Below are 20,590 nucleotides of genomic sequence, written 5' to 3' on the forward strand. Positions count from 1 at the left end.
TCACCTCAAATAGCCCACCTTATTTTAAGGGAGAGGGTAAAAAAGGTAAATTTAGCCCTTGAAATTAGGACTTACAACCTTCCATTCGCCCATTTTCAAGAATAGGTTTTATTTAAGTGAATCCATTCGCCCATTTTCAAGAACAGGTTTTATTTAAGTGAATCCTATGGGCCAAATACCATATTTATAAAAGAGGCATGGTAAATTAATAAAAATATAAATAAATGAGAGGTATGGTAAATAAATAAAACATTTTTTATATTTACTCCATAAGTCACCTTATATACATGTAAGGGTGTAAACAAATAAAAATATAAGTAAAGTGGAGGTATGGTAAATAAGTTTTATTTAAGTGAATCCATTCGCCCATTTTCAAGAATAGGTTTTATTTAAGTGAATACTATGGGCCAAATACCATATTTATAAAAGAGGCATGGTAAATTAATAAAAATATAAATAAATGAGAGGTATGGTAAATAAATAAAACATTTTTTATATTTACTCCATAAGTCACCTTATATACATGTAAGGGTGTAAACAAATAAAAATATAAGTGGAGGTATGGTAAATAAATAAAACGTCTTTTTATACTTACTCAAAAGGTATGGTAAATAAATAAAAATATAAATAAACTAGACGTATCGTAAATAAATAAAACCTCTTTTTATATTTAGTCCATAACCCTCGTTCTATTTATGAAGGCTCAAGAAAGAGGTTTTATTTAAGTGAATCCTATGGGCCAAATACCATATTTGTAAAAGAGGTATGGTAAATTAATAAAAATATAAATAAACGAGAGGTATGGTAAACAAATAAAACATTTTTTTACATTTACTCCATAAGTCACCTTATATTTACGAACACTCAAAAAATGGGTTATATTTAGGTTAAACCTATGGCCAAAATACTGTGGGACAAATACCATGGACTAGATTGTTATTAATACCATGCAAAAAACCATTATTAACCCTAATATTAGAATTAATAAAAATAAAAATGGCACATGGTATTGACCCATGGTATTCACCAAAATGGCACATGGTATTGACCCATGGTATTCACCTGGAATGTAGCTTATTTAAATGGGGGAATTAAACCAGCATGTAGCCTATGCTAAGATTCACTAGGACTTTACAAAGTTTTATTATTTAGTGAAAGACTAGCCAAGATCTTACAAGATTTTATAATCGAGTAAAATATTCGCCATGCCTGGTGAGAGATTCGCCAAAAAATTATATATACATATTATATTATTGATAAAATCGCCTTCCATTTTTCCTATATACCATGGAGATTCGCCCATTTATTATACTTATAAATTTAGGGGGGGTTCTTAAAATTTTCCCTGGCAGAAAGAGATGATAGAGAAGGCTACATAAACTATTGTGCAAGGAAGATAAAAGATGGGAGAGATGCCCACATAAGCCTCTAATATAATCAAGTTCTTAAACTCAAAGTCCAAGTATGAGCTGGAGGAGGTAGGAATCAGTGATAGAACTTTCACCATTCTAGATGTCAAGAAAGACTTGACAAAGAGGAATCTCATTGATCAGTGGGAGGAAAGGTGTGAAACCTTAGAGCTATAGGTAAACAGGTTTACAAACAGAATTGAAGCCTTAATCCAAAAGGGACTGCCCAATATCTATGTTATAAATGATAAATTGATCACTCAGGAAGACTGTATCCTGAAGATGAAAGAAGTGGACAAAAGTAGCATCAAGTTCAGTGGAATTAAGGGCAGTATGACAACAAAGGTGTTTTTGGAAACTATGTTAAACAGTTTCCATGTATAGAATGAGGTAAAACACATCTTTACCGTAAAACCAATTTTTGCAAAATACACAGAGGTAGATGAAATTTACTGCAGGGTAATAAAATTGAGATGGGAAAAATTGGTTGATTTACTAGATTAAAGGATAAATGAGGAGCAGTAAAACAAATTGTCAGCGCAGCAACCAACACGACGATCAGTTCAACATCACAGCATTGTTTCGGGTTCTCAGCAACCGAAACCATCAAAACAGGGCCACCTTTCTTTTCAACAACCTATGTGGCCTATTCTTTTGCAGGATTAGATGATAGTGTTTATAATTAGGCTAATAATATATTGTCGGTTTGATAACAATTTTGTAAAGAATTTTGTAATTTTTATTATAAATACTTCATTGTTTGAAGTATCAAGTGTTGATTTCTGAATGTAATTTCCTTCTGCATATTATAATTTTCAAAGCACTAGAGCATCAATAATACAAGGACCTTTCACAGGATTCATGTGGTGTACTAAATGGTGATGTGTCTCTTCTATTTATCTATTTTAACATTGTTTTCTTTCTGAATATTTGAATTAATCAACAGAAACTGTGATAAATAGGATTCGTTACTTAGAGCACCCTATTTTGGCTATTGATAATTTTAATGTTTTCTACTGAAGTCAGATCAAGGAATTCTTACTATTGAACCTTACACTTCTGCTATTCTACAATTAATTTAATTTGTAAAAAATTCCAATAGTGCAACCTAGCTTTCCCCGTGAGAAATCCTCTAAAAATTGATGCAAAACTCCAATTTATCTTATAGACTCCATATTTGAATGGAATTATAACACTCAAATCAACCAAACCTTTCAAACAAAACAAACAAGTACAATCATAACTAGCCTAATACTTACACTAAAACAAAGCTAAATTAAATAGAGAGATCCATCTCTGAAGCTGGCAGGGCTAGATCCCAACTTTCAGAGTGGTTTTGATGATGTCCAATGTGTTTACTCCCTCAACCTAAAAAATACATAATGACAACAGGCCTAAAGAAAAATATCGTCTATGTTGAAGTTTCAGAAGACCGTGGTTATCATGTGATCTTCAATAAAAGGAAATGTATTCTTGAGATACATAGCTACACGATATGTGAAGCAGATCTAGGTTCGTGTGAAGAACTTATATAAGCTAGATGTGGAGGATTGTGCTGCACTAAGCACAAAGGCAGAGAAGGTGCAAAGACGCGATGTAGGTGAACTTTGGTATAGAAGACTTGGCCATTTGCATCATGGAATTTTGAAGATCATGCAGCAGATAACCAAAAGCCTCCCCAAAAGAGCACTTGAGTAGCAGGATGTACTTTGGGGAAGTACATAAAATCTACATTCCATGATCGAGACAACAAAGCACATGCAATCCTGGAAAGGATCCACTCTGATGTTTGTGGACCTTTCTCGACAACCTCCACTACCAAGCACAAATATTTTGTCATTTTTATTGATGACTTCTCACGGAAGTGTTGGATCTTCTTCATGTTGGATAAGGATGAGACATTCTCTAAGTTCATAGAATTCAAGGCACTAATTGAGAAATAAATAAGCAAGAAGGTAAAGGCTCTCAATAGCGATAATGGAGGTGAGTACGTGTCGAATAAATTTAAAAATTTATGTGCAAAAGAAGGCATTTGATGAGAGTTGACAACACCCCACAACCCACAATAGAATGGGGTGGCTAAGAGAAAGACATGTGGCATTGTGGGAGAAGCGAGGGAAATGTTGCATGATCAAGGCCTACCTATGCATTTGTGGGTCGACTCATGCAAAACAACAATCTATTTGTAGAATCGGAGTCCTCATCGGATTCTGGGAATGATTACACTGGAGGAGGATATGTCACACTTCAGGATTTTTGGAGCCTCTTTTTACTACCATGTCTCCAAAGAATCGAGGAAGAAGCTAGAGTCGATGGAAAAATTTATGGGTTACACAGAAAATCCCCACAACTACTGTGTGTACTTTCCATCCCTCAGAATGATAGTTGTACAAGGGATGTAAAATGTGATGAAGATAAAGCCATGTTGTGCTCTCTTGAGAGGGAAATTCATGTCCTACTAGAAGAGGAGCTTTTAGCTCCAAATGATGAACCTCATGAAGTTGTGGAGCAACCACAAATTGAGAAGAAAAGAGTGGAGACAACCACTCAAGCAAAACCATCCAGAGAAGGTGGGAAAAGGACTAAGGAAGCTAAGAGACTTGTGCAGGATGCGAGGGAGAATGTGGGTGCTCCTTCAAATCAGCGCAGGCAGAGATGGTCACTAGATCGATACACTAGCTACATGGCTCTAATGATTGAGCTTGTAGAGACCGAGCCATCCTTTCTCGAAGAAAAAATAGAGAAACCTGTATGGGTTCATGTAATGGTGGAGGAATACGAATCCATTGTAAAGAACTGTGTTTGGGAAGTGGTCCCAAGACTAGCAGACAAATTAGTTGTAGGTTTGAGATGGATCTTCAAGGTAAAGCATGCAGCAGATGGAAGCATAGAAAATTACAAGGCCACCTTTTTGCCAAGGGGTACTCTCAAGTTGAGGTGATTGACTATGAGGAGACCTTTGCTCCTGTAGCAAGGTACTTATCCATCAAATCAATTCTTGATTTGGTTGCACAGATGGGGTGGAAGGTCCACCAAATGGATGTAAAAACAACATTCCTCAATGGAGTTATTAAGGAGGAGGTGTACATCGAGAAACCAGAAGGCTTCAAGACTTTTGATCGGGAGTCTCATGTGTACAGACTCAAGCAAGCAACCTGTGCTTGGTACACCAGGATTGCTAGCTATCTCACTGGTTTGGGCTTCAGCAAAAGTGAAGCAGATGCAAACCTCTATCATATCTTGGTAGAAGTCAAATTATTGATTACTGTCTTATATGTTTATGAATTGATTTTAACATGTGATGAGAAGTTGATCAGATATTCCAAGGAGGACCTTGCAAGAGAGTTTAAAATGAAGGACATGGGTCTCATGCACTACTTCCTTGGATCAGAAGTATGGCAAGGTGATGGGGAATTGTTTGTCTCTCAGGTAAAGTATGCCAATGATATACTTTAGAGGTTCTGCATGGACAATTGCAAACCCATGGAGACACCTCTAGCGACCACTTGGAGGAAAGAGGATGCCACTTTAGGTGAGGAAGTGGATTCTACTGTTTAACGGCAGTTGGTGGGTTCACTATTGTATCTTGTGAACACACGATTAGATGTGTGTTATGCAGTCAGCCAGAGGAGCCAAGCTATGGTTAGGCCAACCAAATTATTTTGGAGGGAAGTTAAGCATGTTCTACGGTACCTCAGAGTCACTATCCAATTTGGACTATGCTACAAATAGACATAGGGAGTGAAACTGTGTGGCTTCACAGATGTAAATTGGGTGGGGAGTCCATCAGATTGAAATAGTACATCATGTGGGATTTCCAGTTTTGGGTCCACAACAGTTTCTTGGTACAACAGGAAGCAAAGATCTGTGGCACTCAGCTCGACAGAAGTAGAATAAATGGTTGCCAGTCAAGCAACATGTGAGGTGACACTACAACAAAACCAGCGATTTGCGCCAGATTTAGCGCCAGATTTTAGTGCATTTTTTTTGTAATTGTGATGAGCAACCTGGCGCTAAATCTGGCTCTATTGTACAATTTTTAAAGCGTCCTTTTTTGCACCTGATTTTGCATCCTTTTTCACGCTAGATTTTGCATCATTTTTTACACCAAACTATGCATCATTTTTTGCGTCAAATTTTGAACCAAGATTTGCATCTTATTTTATGACAGGTTTTGCTTCTAGTTTTGTGTCATTTTTTGAATCTATTTTTCATTCTCTTTTGCTTCCTATTTTGTGTCATTCTTTGCTTCCATTTTTGCACCATCATTTGCATCAAGTTTACACTGTATTTTGAATCCAATTTAACGTCTTTTTATGCATCCATTTTGTGTCAGTTTTTGCATCTAGCCTTACGCCAGGTTTTGTATCTAGTCTTACACTAGTTTTTGCTTCTATTTTTGCACCAGCTTTGGTGCCTATCTTTGCACCATGTGTTGAATTTGATTTAGCACCAAATTTTGCATCCATTTTTGTGCCCATTTTTGCATCTTTTTTTGGACCATTTTTTACATCCACATTTACGTTTGATTTGTCTCCATTTTTCCCATCTCATTTTGCACCATATTTTGCGTCATTTGTTTCATCCAATTTTGCATCATTTTTAACACCATCTCTTGCATCTAATGTTACATCATTTTGAGCATCCAAATTTGCATTTATATTTGCATCTTATGTTGAGTCATGTGTTGTGTCCACCTTTGCATCTTATTTTGTGTCTAATGGTACATTCAATTTAGAGCCATTTTTTACGTCTACTTTTGTATTTGTTTTTGCACCAAGTTTTGCATCCAATTTTAAGCTATTTTATGCCCCTTTTGCACCATTTTTTTGTGTCTACTTGTGTCCAATGTTGCACCATTATTTACACCGACTTTTTCATCCAATTTTGCATTTTTTTGGTGTCTAGTTTTACATCGTTTTCACCATCCAAATTTGCATCTTTTTTTGCCTCATTTTGTGTCCACATTTGCATATAATTTTGTGTCTGAGTTCGAGCCTAAATTTGCATGTGATTAGGAATCATTTTTTACATCCAATATGGCATCCTTGGTTTCACCTTTTTTCAGCCCCATTTTGCATCTTGTTTTATGTCTTTTCTTACATCTTTTTTTTTTTCCTTTTTTGCACCCAAGTTTGCATCCCAAATTTACACCATTATTTGCATCATCATTTGGCATATTAATTTGTAACGTTTTTTGTATCTTTTTAACGCTCAACTTTGCATCTTATTTTACATCTAGTTGTTGTCTTTTTTGCATCTAATTTGGTGCCCATTTATGTGTCCTTGTTTTTGCCCAATTTGATATCCTTTTGTATGCCATGTTTTGTTCCCTTCTTTGTGTCAACTATTGCACAATTTTTCACTTCTAATTTAAAACACTTTGTATGTCAATTGTTTGCATTTTGTATTAATTCCTAGTTTAACACCCAATTTTACTTTCAATTTTGCATCCATGGTTACATCCGCATTTGACTTCTTATATAGAGTATATTTTTCTTTACATATATGACCCCCTCTATAGATTCATAGTGAAATATATGATAGTTTCTAAATATCATTAAAGCATATATCACAATTCAAAATCATTTGTAAAGAAATTTAAGAGAAATTGACAACATCCATCCAAAAAAATAACAATGTGTCATTAACAATTTTCAAAACATGTATAAAATAGCAACATAATACTAATAAAATCAGTATTATTTTTAATCAAAACAAGTAAAATTCAAATATGATTAACAAATCAAAATATTTCATGACTATCGTTATTCTACGATAAATTAACAACATACATAAATCAAACTCATCGTATGATTACAAAATCAAAATGTCTCATTGATATAGGGTAAATTCACAACACCCATCTAAACATAACAATGTCATTCTACACAATAATTTCTTCATAAAAAACAATGCATGTGCATGCCTAGCTACCACCACCAAGATCATCCTCATGATCATCTTGACCATCCTCATTACTCTGATCCACATCATCACCAACACCGCAACTATCATCATCATCTCCTCCTTCACCACCATCATCCTCATCCTCATCCTCATCATCTCCTGATATATGTTGAACATAATTTGGATCATCGTCTTGGCAATCATTACCTATAGCATTCTGACAAAAAAAATCAATATTACATGTTAGTATTAATTACATAACACAACGCATGTTTTTGTTATACAATGTTAACCATAAAATGAGGTAAGATATAATATCTAATAGTACTAAAAAATAAAATGAAAATATGGTTTAAAAGTATATTGGAAATCCAACTAAGATTACATACCATAGAGTCCATCCAAACAACAAATTCAACCCATCTCTTTTGCTGCAGCACCTCGTTTTCCAAATGATTTGGAGGTCTTCCATATTTTAGTTCCTATCAATCAGTAAATAGGGAGAAATTAGATAACAATGACTTTCTTCTAGTACAAAATTTATTAAAAAAATATCACATGTTTAATATACTTACAAAGGTTGTTATCAGTGCTTTTAAACCTTTCTGGCCACTACGATGAGTGACTTTTCTCTTGGTTATCCTCGCCTTGGATGCCTTGTCCTTAAACATAAACCAATTCAATTTATTTTCACACAAATACATGTCTAAGATACTTATAAGTATTAATACATTCTAAATAATGTTTAATGAAAAATTCAATACCTGAATGCTCTCATTGCCGGCTTTTCTTTGTGCATCCAACTTCTCATATGATTTTACAAGTTCTTTCCATACTTTAAAAGGTATGTCAATAGGTCTTTGTTTCAATCTTTGATCTTGAGGCATTTTTTTTATTTTTCTTGTTTGGTTAAAAATTTTGGTTAAAAAAAACCGAACAAGTAATTCACATCAATGGCATGGGGACTCTATGGATATGTGTAAAAAAATGGCTATAAAGAAAACATCCAAAAAACTTATGAGCTCTCCCTTTGATGGTCACTTGGGGCATATGGCTGGAAAGGAACAACTCCATTTTCGAAAATCAAGGACAATCCTCTCTCAAAGTCCTTCCTAATATTTGCTCCAAATGTCTTAAAATGAAAAACAAAATTCAAACGTCATCCTTAAACATCTCCCTTAAATATAACGTTGGACCATAAATTCTTCACTTTTATTGTTATCGGCTCTGGAATGATTTTTCTATATGCAATTATATAATGAAATATGTGTGCACTAATGAAAAAACATTGAGTTTCATTTTTCATAATCACAAACAATGAAAAAAGAATCACACGTAACTAGCATCATTTTGGAAATTTTATATTTATTAAAAATCTTTAACATGTTTTCCTCCCATATCTCATAAAAAGGTGTGAAATTTTTTATATACTCTCCAATAAGCCTAAGGATCACATACCTTTTAAAACTTTGCATTACCATTATATGTTTCTCCTTGAAGATATATAATATGTTTCTTCTTTAACAAAAACGCTCTGATCGAAGGATGGTAATGTATTCATAGAAGTCACTGCAAAAAATCATTTGGGTATGAGGATTTTCAAGATTTCAATGGAAATCTGGATGTGGGATGCGATGTTACGATGTGGGTCGAAGAGATTGAGCTCTTTCTTTTTATGGATTATGGGATTTGAATGCAGGAGTTGTTTCTATGGATGATAAAATTATGAGATTGAGGATTGTGGTCTTTGAATGCAGAAATTGCTTCTTTGGATGATAAACTTGTGCTTTTTTTATAAACAGTTGTGGGGATTCTCCTAAGATTTTATTGATTTCTCTTTTGTGTATCATTCTTGTCATTGCCAACCCCATTATCATATCAATGTCTAGGATGAGAAAGACAGGGATGGGATCAGTGAGGGCTCAATGTCTTTGTTGTCATCAGAGTCCAGGTCGGTTGATGGCAGTGAAATGGAAGGGTAATCCCCAAGGTGGTTTGTTGACGATGATCAGACATGACACAAAATGAGGCGTGGGCTCGTTCTGAAGACCAAGTGAGTGGATTCCTTTGATGTGGAGGCCATGGACGTGCCCGGTGTTCATAAGGGCCATGATAAGGACCTTTCATTAGGACAGACGCTCGACTTGGCATTCCAAACACTTGGAGTGGTCTATGGAGATATGGGTACCAACTCCTTGTATGTTTTCACTAGTGTATTCATCCAAGCTCGTACCAAAGGAGAGGAAGATGTTTTGGGTGCATTAGCTTTAGTGATGTACACAATAGCCCTCATCCCTTTGGCTAAATAGGTGTTCATTATGCTCAAAGCCAATGACAATGGTGAAGGGGGGACATTTTCCTTGTACTCTTTGATTTGCACATATGCGAAGGTCAATCTGCTCCCCAACCAGCAACCATCAGATGAAAAAAATTCCAGTTTCAAGCTCAAGTTGCCCACCCCGAAACTGGAAAGATGATTAAGAATCAAAGAAAGCCTTTAGAGAAGTACAAAATTGAAGACCCTACTGCTACTCTTGTTTCTCATGGGTACTTCCATGGTAATTGGGGATGGCATACTTACACCTGCAATATCAGTCATGTCTGTTGTTAGTGGCATGCAAGATGAAATATCTAGCTTTACGGAAGACACAGTGGTCATTGTCTCAATCATATTCCTAGTGATCTTGTTCAGCATAAAACAGTTTGGTACAAGCAAAGTAGGCATGACATTTTCTCTGGCACTCATGATATGGTTTTTCTCTATTGGTTCTATTTTACTTTACAATATTATTTAACATGACATGACAATTTTAAGGGCATTCAATCCTGTTTATATCTATTACTTGTTCAAGAGGAACACTATCAAAGCATGGATGTCCCTAGGAGGTTGCGTGTTATGCATAATAGGAGCTGAAGCTATGTTTGCTGATTTGGGTCACTTCTCAGTAAGATCCATCCAGATAGCCTTCACATGTGTAGTATTCCCATGCCTACTATTGGCTTACATGGATCAAGTTGCATATCTTATGAAGCATCCCTCTGTGGTGGAGAACGTATTCTCTGCTTCAATTCCAGATGGTTTTATCTGGCCAGTCTTCGTGATAGATAGTGTTGTTGCCATGATTGCAAGCCAGGCAATGATCTCAGCAACAATTTCATCTATTAAAATGTCCATGGCCCTAGGATGCTTTCCCAGATTGAAAATAATTCACACATCCCGACGGTTCATGGGTCAGATCTACATTCTTGTCATCAACTGGGTTCTAATGATAATGTGTGTCTTGGTATGTGATTGTTTTAAGAGCACGGTCGAGATATCAAATGCATATGGCATTGCAAAGGTAGAGATGATTATGGTGACTACAAGCCTAGTGACTCTTGTCATGGTTCTTATATGGGCAAAAAATATATTCCTTGCGATTGGATTTCATGTTCTATTTGGATCAACTGAGCTAATTTATTTTTCTGCAGTTTTGATGAAAGTGGGGGAAAATGGTTGGATAAATGGTTTTTGCCACCTGCTTCCTTCTTGTGATGTACATTTGGAACTATGGAAGTGTTCTGAATTATCAGGAGTTGTATATCTTGTTGGTCACAGAGATGTCAAGGCTAGAAAGGATTCATGGTTTCCTAAGAAACTGGTTATAATCTACTTCTATGCTTTCATGAGGGCAAACTGCAGGGCAGGCCGTGCAAGCCTCAATGTACCTCACACCAATCTCTTGCAAGTTAGCATGACATATACTATCTAACTTGAAGGTTTCCATGAATCAAACATGCTGAATGTTTTTCAAGGACCAAGTCACAACATCAATATGGTGATGGATAACAAAGATTTCCTTGAAGGTGGCAGAGATGAAGTGAATTTTAATGTGAAGTTAATAATCATAAGTTTTGTTGTCGACCAAGATCTTCATTACTTAGTCCTTGATTTTGTTTGATAGAGAATAATAGCCATTCCTACGATTAATCACTGATATTTATGAACAAAGACACCATTCTTTTTTCAATGAAGATGATAGGTGGTATTTTATATGCATGGTTAAGCCTAAGATAAGCCATGTTTTCTACATAAGAAAGTTATATTAAGTTATATCCATGAAAATCTGTGTTGCATGGGTACCCGCACCCGGGGGTAGGGTTCTCGAACCCGTCCTGGGTTCCCGCACCCAAGTACCGGATTCGGGTACGGGTTCTTCCCAGACGAACCCAGAAGAACCGGGTTCTTCCATGAAGAACCGGGTTCTTCAAAAAAAAAATTTGGGTTCTTTTCCTTTAACGGGTTCTTGGGTTCTTGGGTTCTTCAGGTTCTTCGGTTCTTCGGGTTCTTCGGGTTCTTCGTGTGCTTGGGTTCTTCGGGTTCTTCGGGTTGGGTTCTTTGGGTTCTTCATAAAAAACTATATTAAAAATTTAATTTTCAAATAAATTTTTTTTATTGAAATTTAAAAAATGATATGCCCAATGTTTCATGGCCCATTGATCTATGCAACAAAGGTTTTATGTTGACCTAACAGGGGAATGAACTCCAGTGGGCCCAATTCTGGGCTATACAATATTTTTTGTTTAATAACAGAAATGATAATTTGAATAAATTATTTAAATAAGCAACCTTACTATGGGCCAGTGACACAAAGAACAATAAACTTAGAAATCTATTTTGCTGAACAAAAGAAACAAGCTTGGAGAATATTGTTACTCTAAAGATTCAACTTCAACTTCATATGACACAAAAGATGGGGTGTTAACTTACGATATTTAGCCAAAGTAAATCTGATAGGAATGACTAACTTGGAAAGTAAACAACTGGGCTCCCAATGCCATTTAGCGGCCAGCCTTTCATGAAACAAACAACGCAACCTTGCAGGTAGTACATTCCCACAGTGCAAGTTGTTTATGAATAGCAAAAGGAAGCACTGCAAAACTGGTTTATGTAGACCTTCTGTGTTCAGTCCTCATGTCTATCTGTTTTATACAATTTGACAGCAGTATTAACTGATACTCACATGGGGACCAACATGAGAAGCCATAAAAATTCAAAATGATTAAGCACTGAGAGAATTCTTTCTGCTCATACAGACCTGTAAAATGTCATCAAGATTAGAAAGGGAATGACATATATCAGGAAGATCATAGATCACAAATTTCACCCTAATCTACACTGTTTGTTGTTTCTGAAGTGAGGTTGTTTTGCTTTCCAGTGAGAAGATATACTTGAATTCTGAAAGGATATGTTATAATGCTGATACTACTTGTGACTGCACAGAGAGGCCCTGAGTCACTGAACAGCCACCATTCTTCTGTGGAAAACTGGCTTCTGTATGAAGGGGTGTTACCTGCAACAATGCCTATGGAAAATCCTGCAGAAAAATGGGCTCTGCTTGAAAGGTGTGTGATCCCTTCAACATGCCGATAGCTGATGGTTATAATTTTGAAACATAACCCAGAGGAGAAAGAAAGGAAACTTCTTCCTAATCGCGCACAGGGCAGCCCTTTCATATTGATTAAGCCAGATGCAACTACAGTTCCATGGGAACAAGACCAAAAGCCATCATCAAAACACAGTGTTCCATGACACTAGGAAATAGACCTTGAGTCAATCTGGTAAATGCATTATCTGTAACAGTAAGAATAGATGAACCGTATTCCTCAGTAACTGCTATTCCTCACATCTAGAATTTTGCACCCCTTGGTATCCTTAGTGAGTCTTTTCCTTCTTTCCAGAATGGAATTTTGAGTGTAGGTGCTTTTGTGATTGTTTCATTGCCTTCTTGTATATTATTGGTCTCTCACGTGCATTCATGGAAAGGCATAGCCCACTAGATATCTGAGAGTCTGAAACAGGCTTGACAATTCTCAAAGTTTTGTAAACTTTTCTTGTCATTTTAGTATCTAGAGTCTTGTCTGTTATGGTTTGGAACTTCTTGAAAAAAATGTTGGCATTGGGGGTACACATGCTAGTTTTACATTTTTACCCAATATGGTGGTGTGTAGGGTATCACAAGATAATGTTTTGTTGGAAACACATCAGGATGGTTTTCCTACTATTGATGTGAATGACTACTTCTGTTAAGCATATTTTGCTCTATGCCATGTTGTAGGAGGATGCTCTGTACTATTCACTCATCAAAGCTTGCTGCAAATCAAAGAAAGTTCAAGCCGCTGCCCAGATACTGAACAAAATGCTTAGGGAACATGTTGTTCCAAGTCATGCAAGTTTTATCTATGGCATGCATCATCTTGGGAAGGTAGGAAAAAAAATTGAGGCATAAAAAGTTCTTGAAGAAGTGATAGATTGTAAATCCTCTGTACATGTTAAAGTATACACAGAAGTAATGTCTGCTCTATTTCAGACCAGTGAAGTGGAAAAATCATTACAATTAGAAGGCAAAATAATTAGAAGAGGTTGTGAAACTAACTTTTTGACTCTGTAAAACAGTGTTTCTCTAAGGAAAAAATTGATGAGGTATCCAAGATTTTAGAAGGCATAAACCAAAGATATCCGGTACAAGGTATTACATTATGAAAAAATTGAAATGGTCAGATTTATTGTTTTTCCAAGGAGACCACTCTTGCTTGAAGGAATGGAGAGGGCTCTGCTCGTAAGAAAGTACTGAACCAAGACCATTGTCAAAAAATGTTGAACCAAGAGTATTGTTAAAAAGCAATGTTGCTTAGTTGCATGAAAATTTAATTTTGGACTCTTTGCTGGCAAAATTTCATATAAAGGTATGCCCTTTTGCCTTATAACATGATGATTTTAATGAAAATGGAGGAAGGGAATCAACTTCAGAGAATCAAATGAAGTTAAAAAATATTAGATTATCAATTATAATCCATAGGAAGGGAGGAAAATAAAGGGAGATGTTTTAAGGCTTGATTTGATGACTCAACCTCAATTCATGATTGATTATGATGGTTGGAGATGCATCTAGCCCTTGTTTTGTATTTTTGGAGCTTTATTACCCCTAAAAGGGCATAACATCATGCTTGGGAAGAGTTTCAACCCATGCATGCGAGCATTAGTGGCTTATTTTTTTGTATTGAACTATTGAGTTGGCTTGGTAGCCCATTTACTTCAAGCCCACTCAGAATTAAGTTTCTTATAAGGCTTTTAGGAAAACTAATGGAAGTGATTGACCTCATATAAATAGAGGATCACTCCCTTGTTTATCATCATCACTTGTGGATTTCAACCTCTTTTATAAAGCTCTACTTAGCCTAGATGCAACTCGCTACTTGTGGAGATGTGATCTTTTTGGACCCATTGCTATTGGCGAATGATTTGTGTCTTGGAGGTGTCTTTTTGGGATTGAAAGAAGGCTATTTCTTGGAAGAATTTAAGTGTAATTGCAAATTTTTATTGTTTTTCATGTGATAAAATTATGCTAGGGTTTTTCTTATTCCATCTCTACATGCATATCTTATATGGAAATCCTGCTTGATTATTGCATGCTAAACCTTGAATACCATAAAGGACCTCCTAGAGAGCTTTCATTTATTTAATTTCCCCCCCATGAAAAAGATAGCTAGGGTTTATCAAGTGAAAACTAGGGTTTTCCCTCTTACTCCAAGCATAAATTTAATTTATCTTAAATTTAGCCCTATAGACTACATCACCCAGGTAGGAAAAGGCACTAGGAATCCTTTTGGTGATCAAAAATCATAAAAACTTTCATCTTATCTCCTCTTCTATTTTTTGAAGTCCTTTAAAGCAGGCCGCTAGGGCTAGGGCATAGGGTCAAATTCAACAAGGGTCTCCTATTGGATAGAAATTGAGGCTTTAGTAGCTTGAGTTAAACTTGATTGATCCTTGGCACTCAAAATCTAGCTCTCTTCATGCTTGAATTTTCCCCAACAGTCTACCCTAGGCAATTTGTGCCCTAGCTAAATCCTAACTTTGGCTAAGGCTTCAACTTGGGTCTTAAATCGAAGGTTTGCCTTTTCTTATTTGCAAACCTTTTCTTGGTATTTGTATACCTAGGCATCCCTTTGTTGATCTACACGATGTAACCCTAGGTCACAAGTACCTCTCTAGGGCTTTGTATATGGTACACTGCTCCTACACATAGACAATTGTGCCCTTGTCCATTGAAAGTACCTTTACTTAGCTTTGATTCATCTGATATATCACCTTGATCCATATAACTTAGAATATCATTTAGGTGAAAATTGGGAAGCCTCCTGTGTGGTATAATTCCACTAAAAAGAAGAAGGAGGATTGCTGAGGTGACAATGGAAATGCACCTCATTGTTCTATTAATGTCTGGCCTTTGCCTTGTGAGAGCTTGCTAGATTTTGAAGAAACATGCCTGATATCATTAAATGGCAGTCATGGTAGTTCGACAGTGATTATATTCCTTCCTGGAACCAACATTGCATTGAAGGCAGGGCACACTTCAAAATTGTTGAAAAAAATGTATACACCATGATAGAAAATGACAATAAAAAAGATGTATGTGGTAGATTGAGCAAGGTAATAACCATTCCTAGAAAGTATCAACTTGTAGCTATTATAGTAAATGTTGTATTCATTTTTCAGATAGTTTTTGGGGACAGTCCTTCGAGGATGTATGAATGCCCTACTCAAGAATACATGCTTGAAGATGCCCTGAGAATGACATTGGTGCCATTCTTTGGCATACTTTAGAAAATAAAATTGATTCTCTTGTAAGGCAGAAGAACACACCAATTGGTCATATGGATCACCACATTGTTGAAATTTGTTCCGGGAATGCCTTGCAAAAGAACAGTGATTTGTGTCCAAAGGGAACAGAAGAGTGCAGAACTGATAATATGGCCTTGACATGCAAACTGCTGAATCTGTGCAAGACTCAAAAATACAACAGTCTTGTACTTTTTCATATAGTCTTAAAACCAGAATCCAAAAACATGCAGTAAAGGGGGATATTGTTTTCTCGGAAGAGATGCTCAAGAGCCAAGAAAACACCTTATGGTTTGACAACAATTATAACAGTCCTTTGCAGGGATGGGTAGATATATCATGTAGCAGAACATGTCCAAAGTTATAGCCCCTTCATGACATACTTCATTTGCGGGCATCCAAATTCATTCCCAGAGAGGCATTGACAGAGATTCCAACTTGTAACCATTCAGAGTTTGATGTCTCCCTGTTTTCCATGATGACTAAGCACTGAGGGAAGGGGCATTGTGCTTCCAAGATGTTAAGGTGGCTGCATTGGATCACTGACTTCACCTAGTAGCTGCATTTTGTACATGCTACAGTAGGGTAGGAAAATGAATAATTTCACTTGAGTAGTAGTGTAACAAAAATAAGCTCCCTTGAACATTTTATTTGGTTTTATTGTCAATGATGTGTTTGTTGATGAGGAGGTCAATCTCATGTGTAAAGAGATGCACTTCCTCAATTTCACTCATGGTTGGATTTTTGTAGCTCTCACTCCTTGGAACTTAATTGACATATCTTTCTTGGAGCATTTATGGTGTAAGGGATTCTTTTTTTGTGGATGATTGTTTTCAATTCTTGAAGCTTCTCTTTCTTGGTTATTATTTGAATTTTGGTGCATACAGATTAATGATGAAATGCTCGTCTTCTACAAGACTTCAAGATCAATCCATTTAGGGGGTAAGTTACCACTTGGAAGGGAGATGTTTTAGGGTTTTTCTTCTGCATTATTCCTTTGTTGATTTGGTGATTGTTTGGCACCTTGCTATGTTTTTCCTTTGGTTCCCTAGTAAGAAGTATTAAGTACATTTATCAAAACATATTTGATCTTGTTGGTGAAGGTTTTCCATTGAAAGTTCCCTTCTTGTAGACCTTGATATTCATTTTTATTCTTCATTGAGTGAGGGATCACTCTTTCCTTTTGGTTCTAGACTCTAGTCTCAAACCCCTAATCCTTGAAGGAAATAAGCCACTTCTCCGAAGAGTTTCTTCTTGACCTCATAAGCCATTTGATTCTCCTTCCATCACTTATTCTAAAACCCTAAAAACTCCAAAACTCTATTTTACTAAGGCTTCTCTCAACTTCACCTTGTGCCTCATTTCTTTGTCTTATTAATAGTATTAGGTATATCCCCTTGAGCCAAAGGAGAGCCAGCCTAAAGTGAAGAGGATAGGTTGTTGAGGTGAAGGTGGTGACCATCCTAACAGTTCCCTGAAGTTGTACATTGTGGATTAGGGCTCTTATCATTACATACAATTTGAGAGGTAACAAGAAGAATGCACCCTTCCCCACAGAAGCAGCGAATGATTGGAGATGAATTGAATTCTTAAAGGAGGTGGGAGTATTTTGTGGACTCCAAGCAACTAACTATGACAAGGGGCAAGCAACAGCATTGTCTTGTGGGGGAATCTTATGGAGTTAATTTGCTAATTTTGCAGCAGTTTCTTAATTGTATTTCAAGAAAACCTGCTAGCTCATTTGCATGTGAGAGAGATTGCAAGACAGTACATTTCATTGTCCCCAATAAGAGAAACAAGTTGAAATTAAAGAAATTATGATACCTGGTTTTTGTGAATAGCAGTTTATGGTTACCGAATAACAATATGTTAAAAAAGGCCTCCAAGCATGACATTCTACTTTTTGATCATAAAACAAGAGGTTAACACTAATAATACACCTTTCATCCCCCAGTCCATGGAAGCATTAAACTATTACTCATCAGTGTTTGAGTCGCTAGATGCTACACTTAAAAGGGATAGCAGAAATCGTATGAATGTTGAAAAACAATGCCTTCCCTGAGACACAGTGAACATAATTGCTTGTGAGGGAGAAGAAAGGACTGAGAGGTATGAAGTTACATGAAAATGGAGAGCTAGAGTGACTATGGCAGGATTTAGTGTATATCATCTCAGTGCTAATGTTAAGGACACGGTTAAATCTTTGCTCTGTTAATCATATTGCAAGAGCTATAAGACTAAGGAAGAAGGAGGAGCTATGTATTTACTATTTTGGATGGTTGGACAAAATTCTCATTGCAACATCTGCTTGGCATTGAGAGGCAACGACTATAAGAATGTTCTTGTACAAGAATTTGTTATAAATTATCAATACCATTGTTGAAATTGCATGTGACTTTCATGTGTGTCAGGGAAGAGTTCAGAAACCTGACACAATAACTTATTATAGGGGTAAAAGATGAAACTAATTTAAGGAAACAATGGTTTTTACCTGTCCTGTTCAACCAGGGATAAGATAGTTATTCATTTGTATTTTGCTTCCTTATCCAGGTAGACAGGAAAATGCTAAGGCTTGCTAAAATCAATGATATGCCTGCCTACACAGTGGGTAATTGGATAGAGATAGTTACTATTTAACTTTCAGGAACTTATACTTCACTAGCTAAAAAGTTTTGGATTTTTTTTTCTTATGACCTTGAGTACAGAGTCTCATAATCAACTAGAAGAAAAATCAAGTCTATCTTTCAATTGCTTGAACCAGGACTATATCACAGATATTGCAACAATAAAAGAAATAATTCTAGTCTATAGAAAGGTAGCATAGTAATAACATACTTGAGTTTTCGGGGTGCTTCAAACAATCTCGTCCTAAAGATAGGATTCTAGGTTGTTTGCAGATTTTAATTGGTGAGGTTGGCTCTAATTTTGGAACTTTGTTGGCTCTGCTGCAGGTATCATTTTGCCCCAAATCTTCGCCAAGCCTTTTTCATGGACTCACTAAAGGACTCTCATTTTCTGCATCCTTCATATGAGTAAACCTTCGACCCAGCACTGGTTTTCAATACAAACTTTCAAAGAGAGAAACTGGCAGTTTGGAGCAGGTTACAAGACCTCCTTCTATAATGAACAGAGATGACCCCGGAATGTGGCAAAAGTTCTCCCCTTCAACCGGTGCTAAAGAAAACAAAGAGCTTCTCTCTGAAATCTCTAACGGCGTGCTTGGATGGCCTAATCTGACCAAAACTACAAAAATGTACCATGAGTTTTCCTCTACGTTGTTATATTGTGAAGGATAGTGTTTCCCTCAATTACTAACCGTTCCAATAGCCCCTGCTTCCTGATCCATTAGTTTTGACTTCTCCAGACACTAAAGAGCATTAACGATTCTATTCCATTACACAAAGATGAGCTGGAAGGGAAAACCCTTTGGAGCACAGTATTTCATGTTGAGGTATCAAATTCTTGGTTCCATGGAAATAGAAACCGCATGAAGATATCTACGAACCACTTGAACATCAAAAATGTTCAATCTCAAAACTCTGAAGTAAATTTGTAAAGAATGTAGCATTAGCTTTCTTGGCTTAGTGAAATCCCTAATTTTCTATCCTATTTGCCTGTCTTAAAAATCTCACGAAAACCTGTAAAGATTGTGCCATTGTGTACGCTTAGCCTCTAAAAGCCCTAGCTTTCTATCTTCTTCTGTGTAATTTGAATAGAACACCATCAAATACCAGAATTATCAATTCCCATTCTCCAAAACTTTTAAATGTGCGGAACTGAGACAGAAATCATTCAATCAAACCACTCGAAATGCATCTGAATGCTGATCCATTAACTTAAAGAACTTCTTCCCAAACTCTGCCATTTTTTAAATAAAATTTTGAGCACAACCTTGTCTAGTCCATTTATAGAGAGCGTTAGTTTATGAAATCTTGCCTGTAAGCCAAAATAGAGTCAAAATTTTCCATTGAAAGCTCAGAATAACTGAACCAGAAATAACCCTTGTGAAATTTGTTGCTTAAAACATTGTTTTGAGCACGGCCTCTTTCTTCAGATTTATTTTAGATAATACGGTAGCTTATTTAATGAAATATTTCTAGAAAGTTGAAATATGGCAAATTTTTCCAATCAAGAACTCTAAATAATTTCATTAGGACAAGGCATAGAGGATTCATGACGGCGACAAGAAAATAATGGCGCTTTGCAATTTTAGCACTCTCTTGCAGAAAAATACCTTTTCTGAAATCGTTTTGACCACGAAGAAACGCAGATGAACTGTTGGAAGTCGTGCAGAGAGAGATCTGGTGGCTCGTGGATCGATTCTGGGGAAATGTTTATGCGATTGCAAACCATTATGCGATTGCAAACCATGATTGTTCACATGCGAGCTACTGAGCTCGTTGAGAGGGATACGCGCAATGGCGCCAAACTACCAAGAGGATTTGAATTTAAAGGCGGGATAGAATATCTACCGTCGATCATGTCATCGACGACCATATATTTGTGTTTCAGTAAAACGGATTTTCAAAGAATTTGAAATATTATACATTTTATAGAATTTGAAATATTATACATTCTATTATTTAAGCTGAATAATAGTTTTACTTTG

The 20,590-nt window shown here is 36.3% G+C and overlaps 1 protein-coding gene across 2 annotated transcripts; it reads right to left on the minus strand.

The window, feature by feature from the left end:
- Positions 1 to 7,196: 7,196 nt before the first annotated feature.
- On the minus strand, positions 7,197 to 20,309 carry LOC149228722 (uncharacterized). Of its 2 annotated transcripts, XM_089375721.1 has the most exons (3): positions 7,895 to 8,181; positions 7,709 to 7,801; positions 7,197 to 7,536 (listed from the first exon to the last, which is right to left on the minus strand). In XM_089375721.1, exons 1-3 carry the CDS (start codon positions 8,021 to 8,023, stop codon positions 7,339 to 7,341), a joined length of 420 nt encoding a protein of 139 aa, XP_089231847.1. In that variant the 5' UTR covers positions 8,024 to 8,181; the 3' UTR covers positions 7,197 to 7,338. The 2 variants fall into 2 exon arrangements, 1 of the variants encoding a protein (XP_089231847.1); XR_016247239.1 differs by lacking the exons at positions 7,709 to 7,801; positions 7,895 to 8,181 and adding an exon at positions 20,216 to 20,309 and having other exon boundaries at positions 7,439 to 7,536.
- Between the last annotated feature and the right edge of the window lie 281 nt (positions 20,310 to 20,590).

This window comes from Pinus tabuliformis, chromosome J (genome assembly GCF_031772625.1).
Source record: "Pinus tabuliformis cultivar Carrire ecotype Pingquan chromosome J, CPIR1, whole genome shotgun sequence".
NCBI classification, from domain to species: Eukaryota; Viridiplantae; Streptophyta; class Pinopsida; order Pinales; family Pinaceae; genus Pinus; species Pinus tabuliformis.

Excerpts from the sequence above, each read along its gene's own strand:
- LOC149228722 (XM_089375721.1), bottom strand. The coding sequence starts at position 8,023 with ATGTATTTGTGTGAAAATAAATTGAATTGGTTTATGTTTAAGGACAAG. Across the intron at positions 7,802-7,894 it reads AAGCACTGATAACAACCTTT|GAACTAAAATATGGAAGACC; the intron begins GTAAGTATATTA and ends ACTGATTGATAG. Across the intron at positions 7,537-7,708 it reads TTGTTTGGATGGACTCTATG|AATGCTATAGGTAATGATTG; the intron begins GTATGTAATCTT and ends TTTTTTTGTCAG.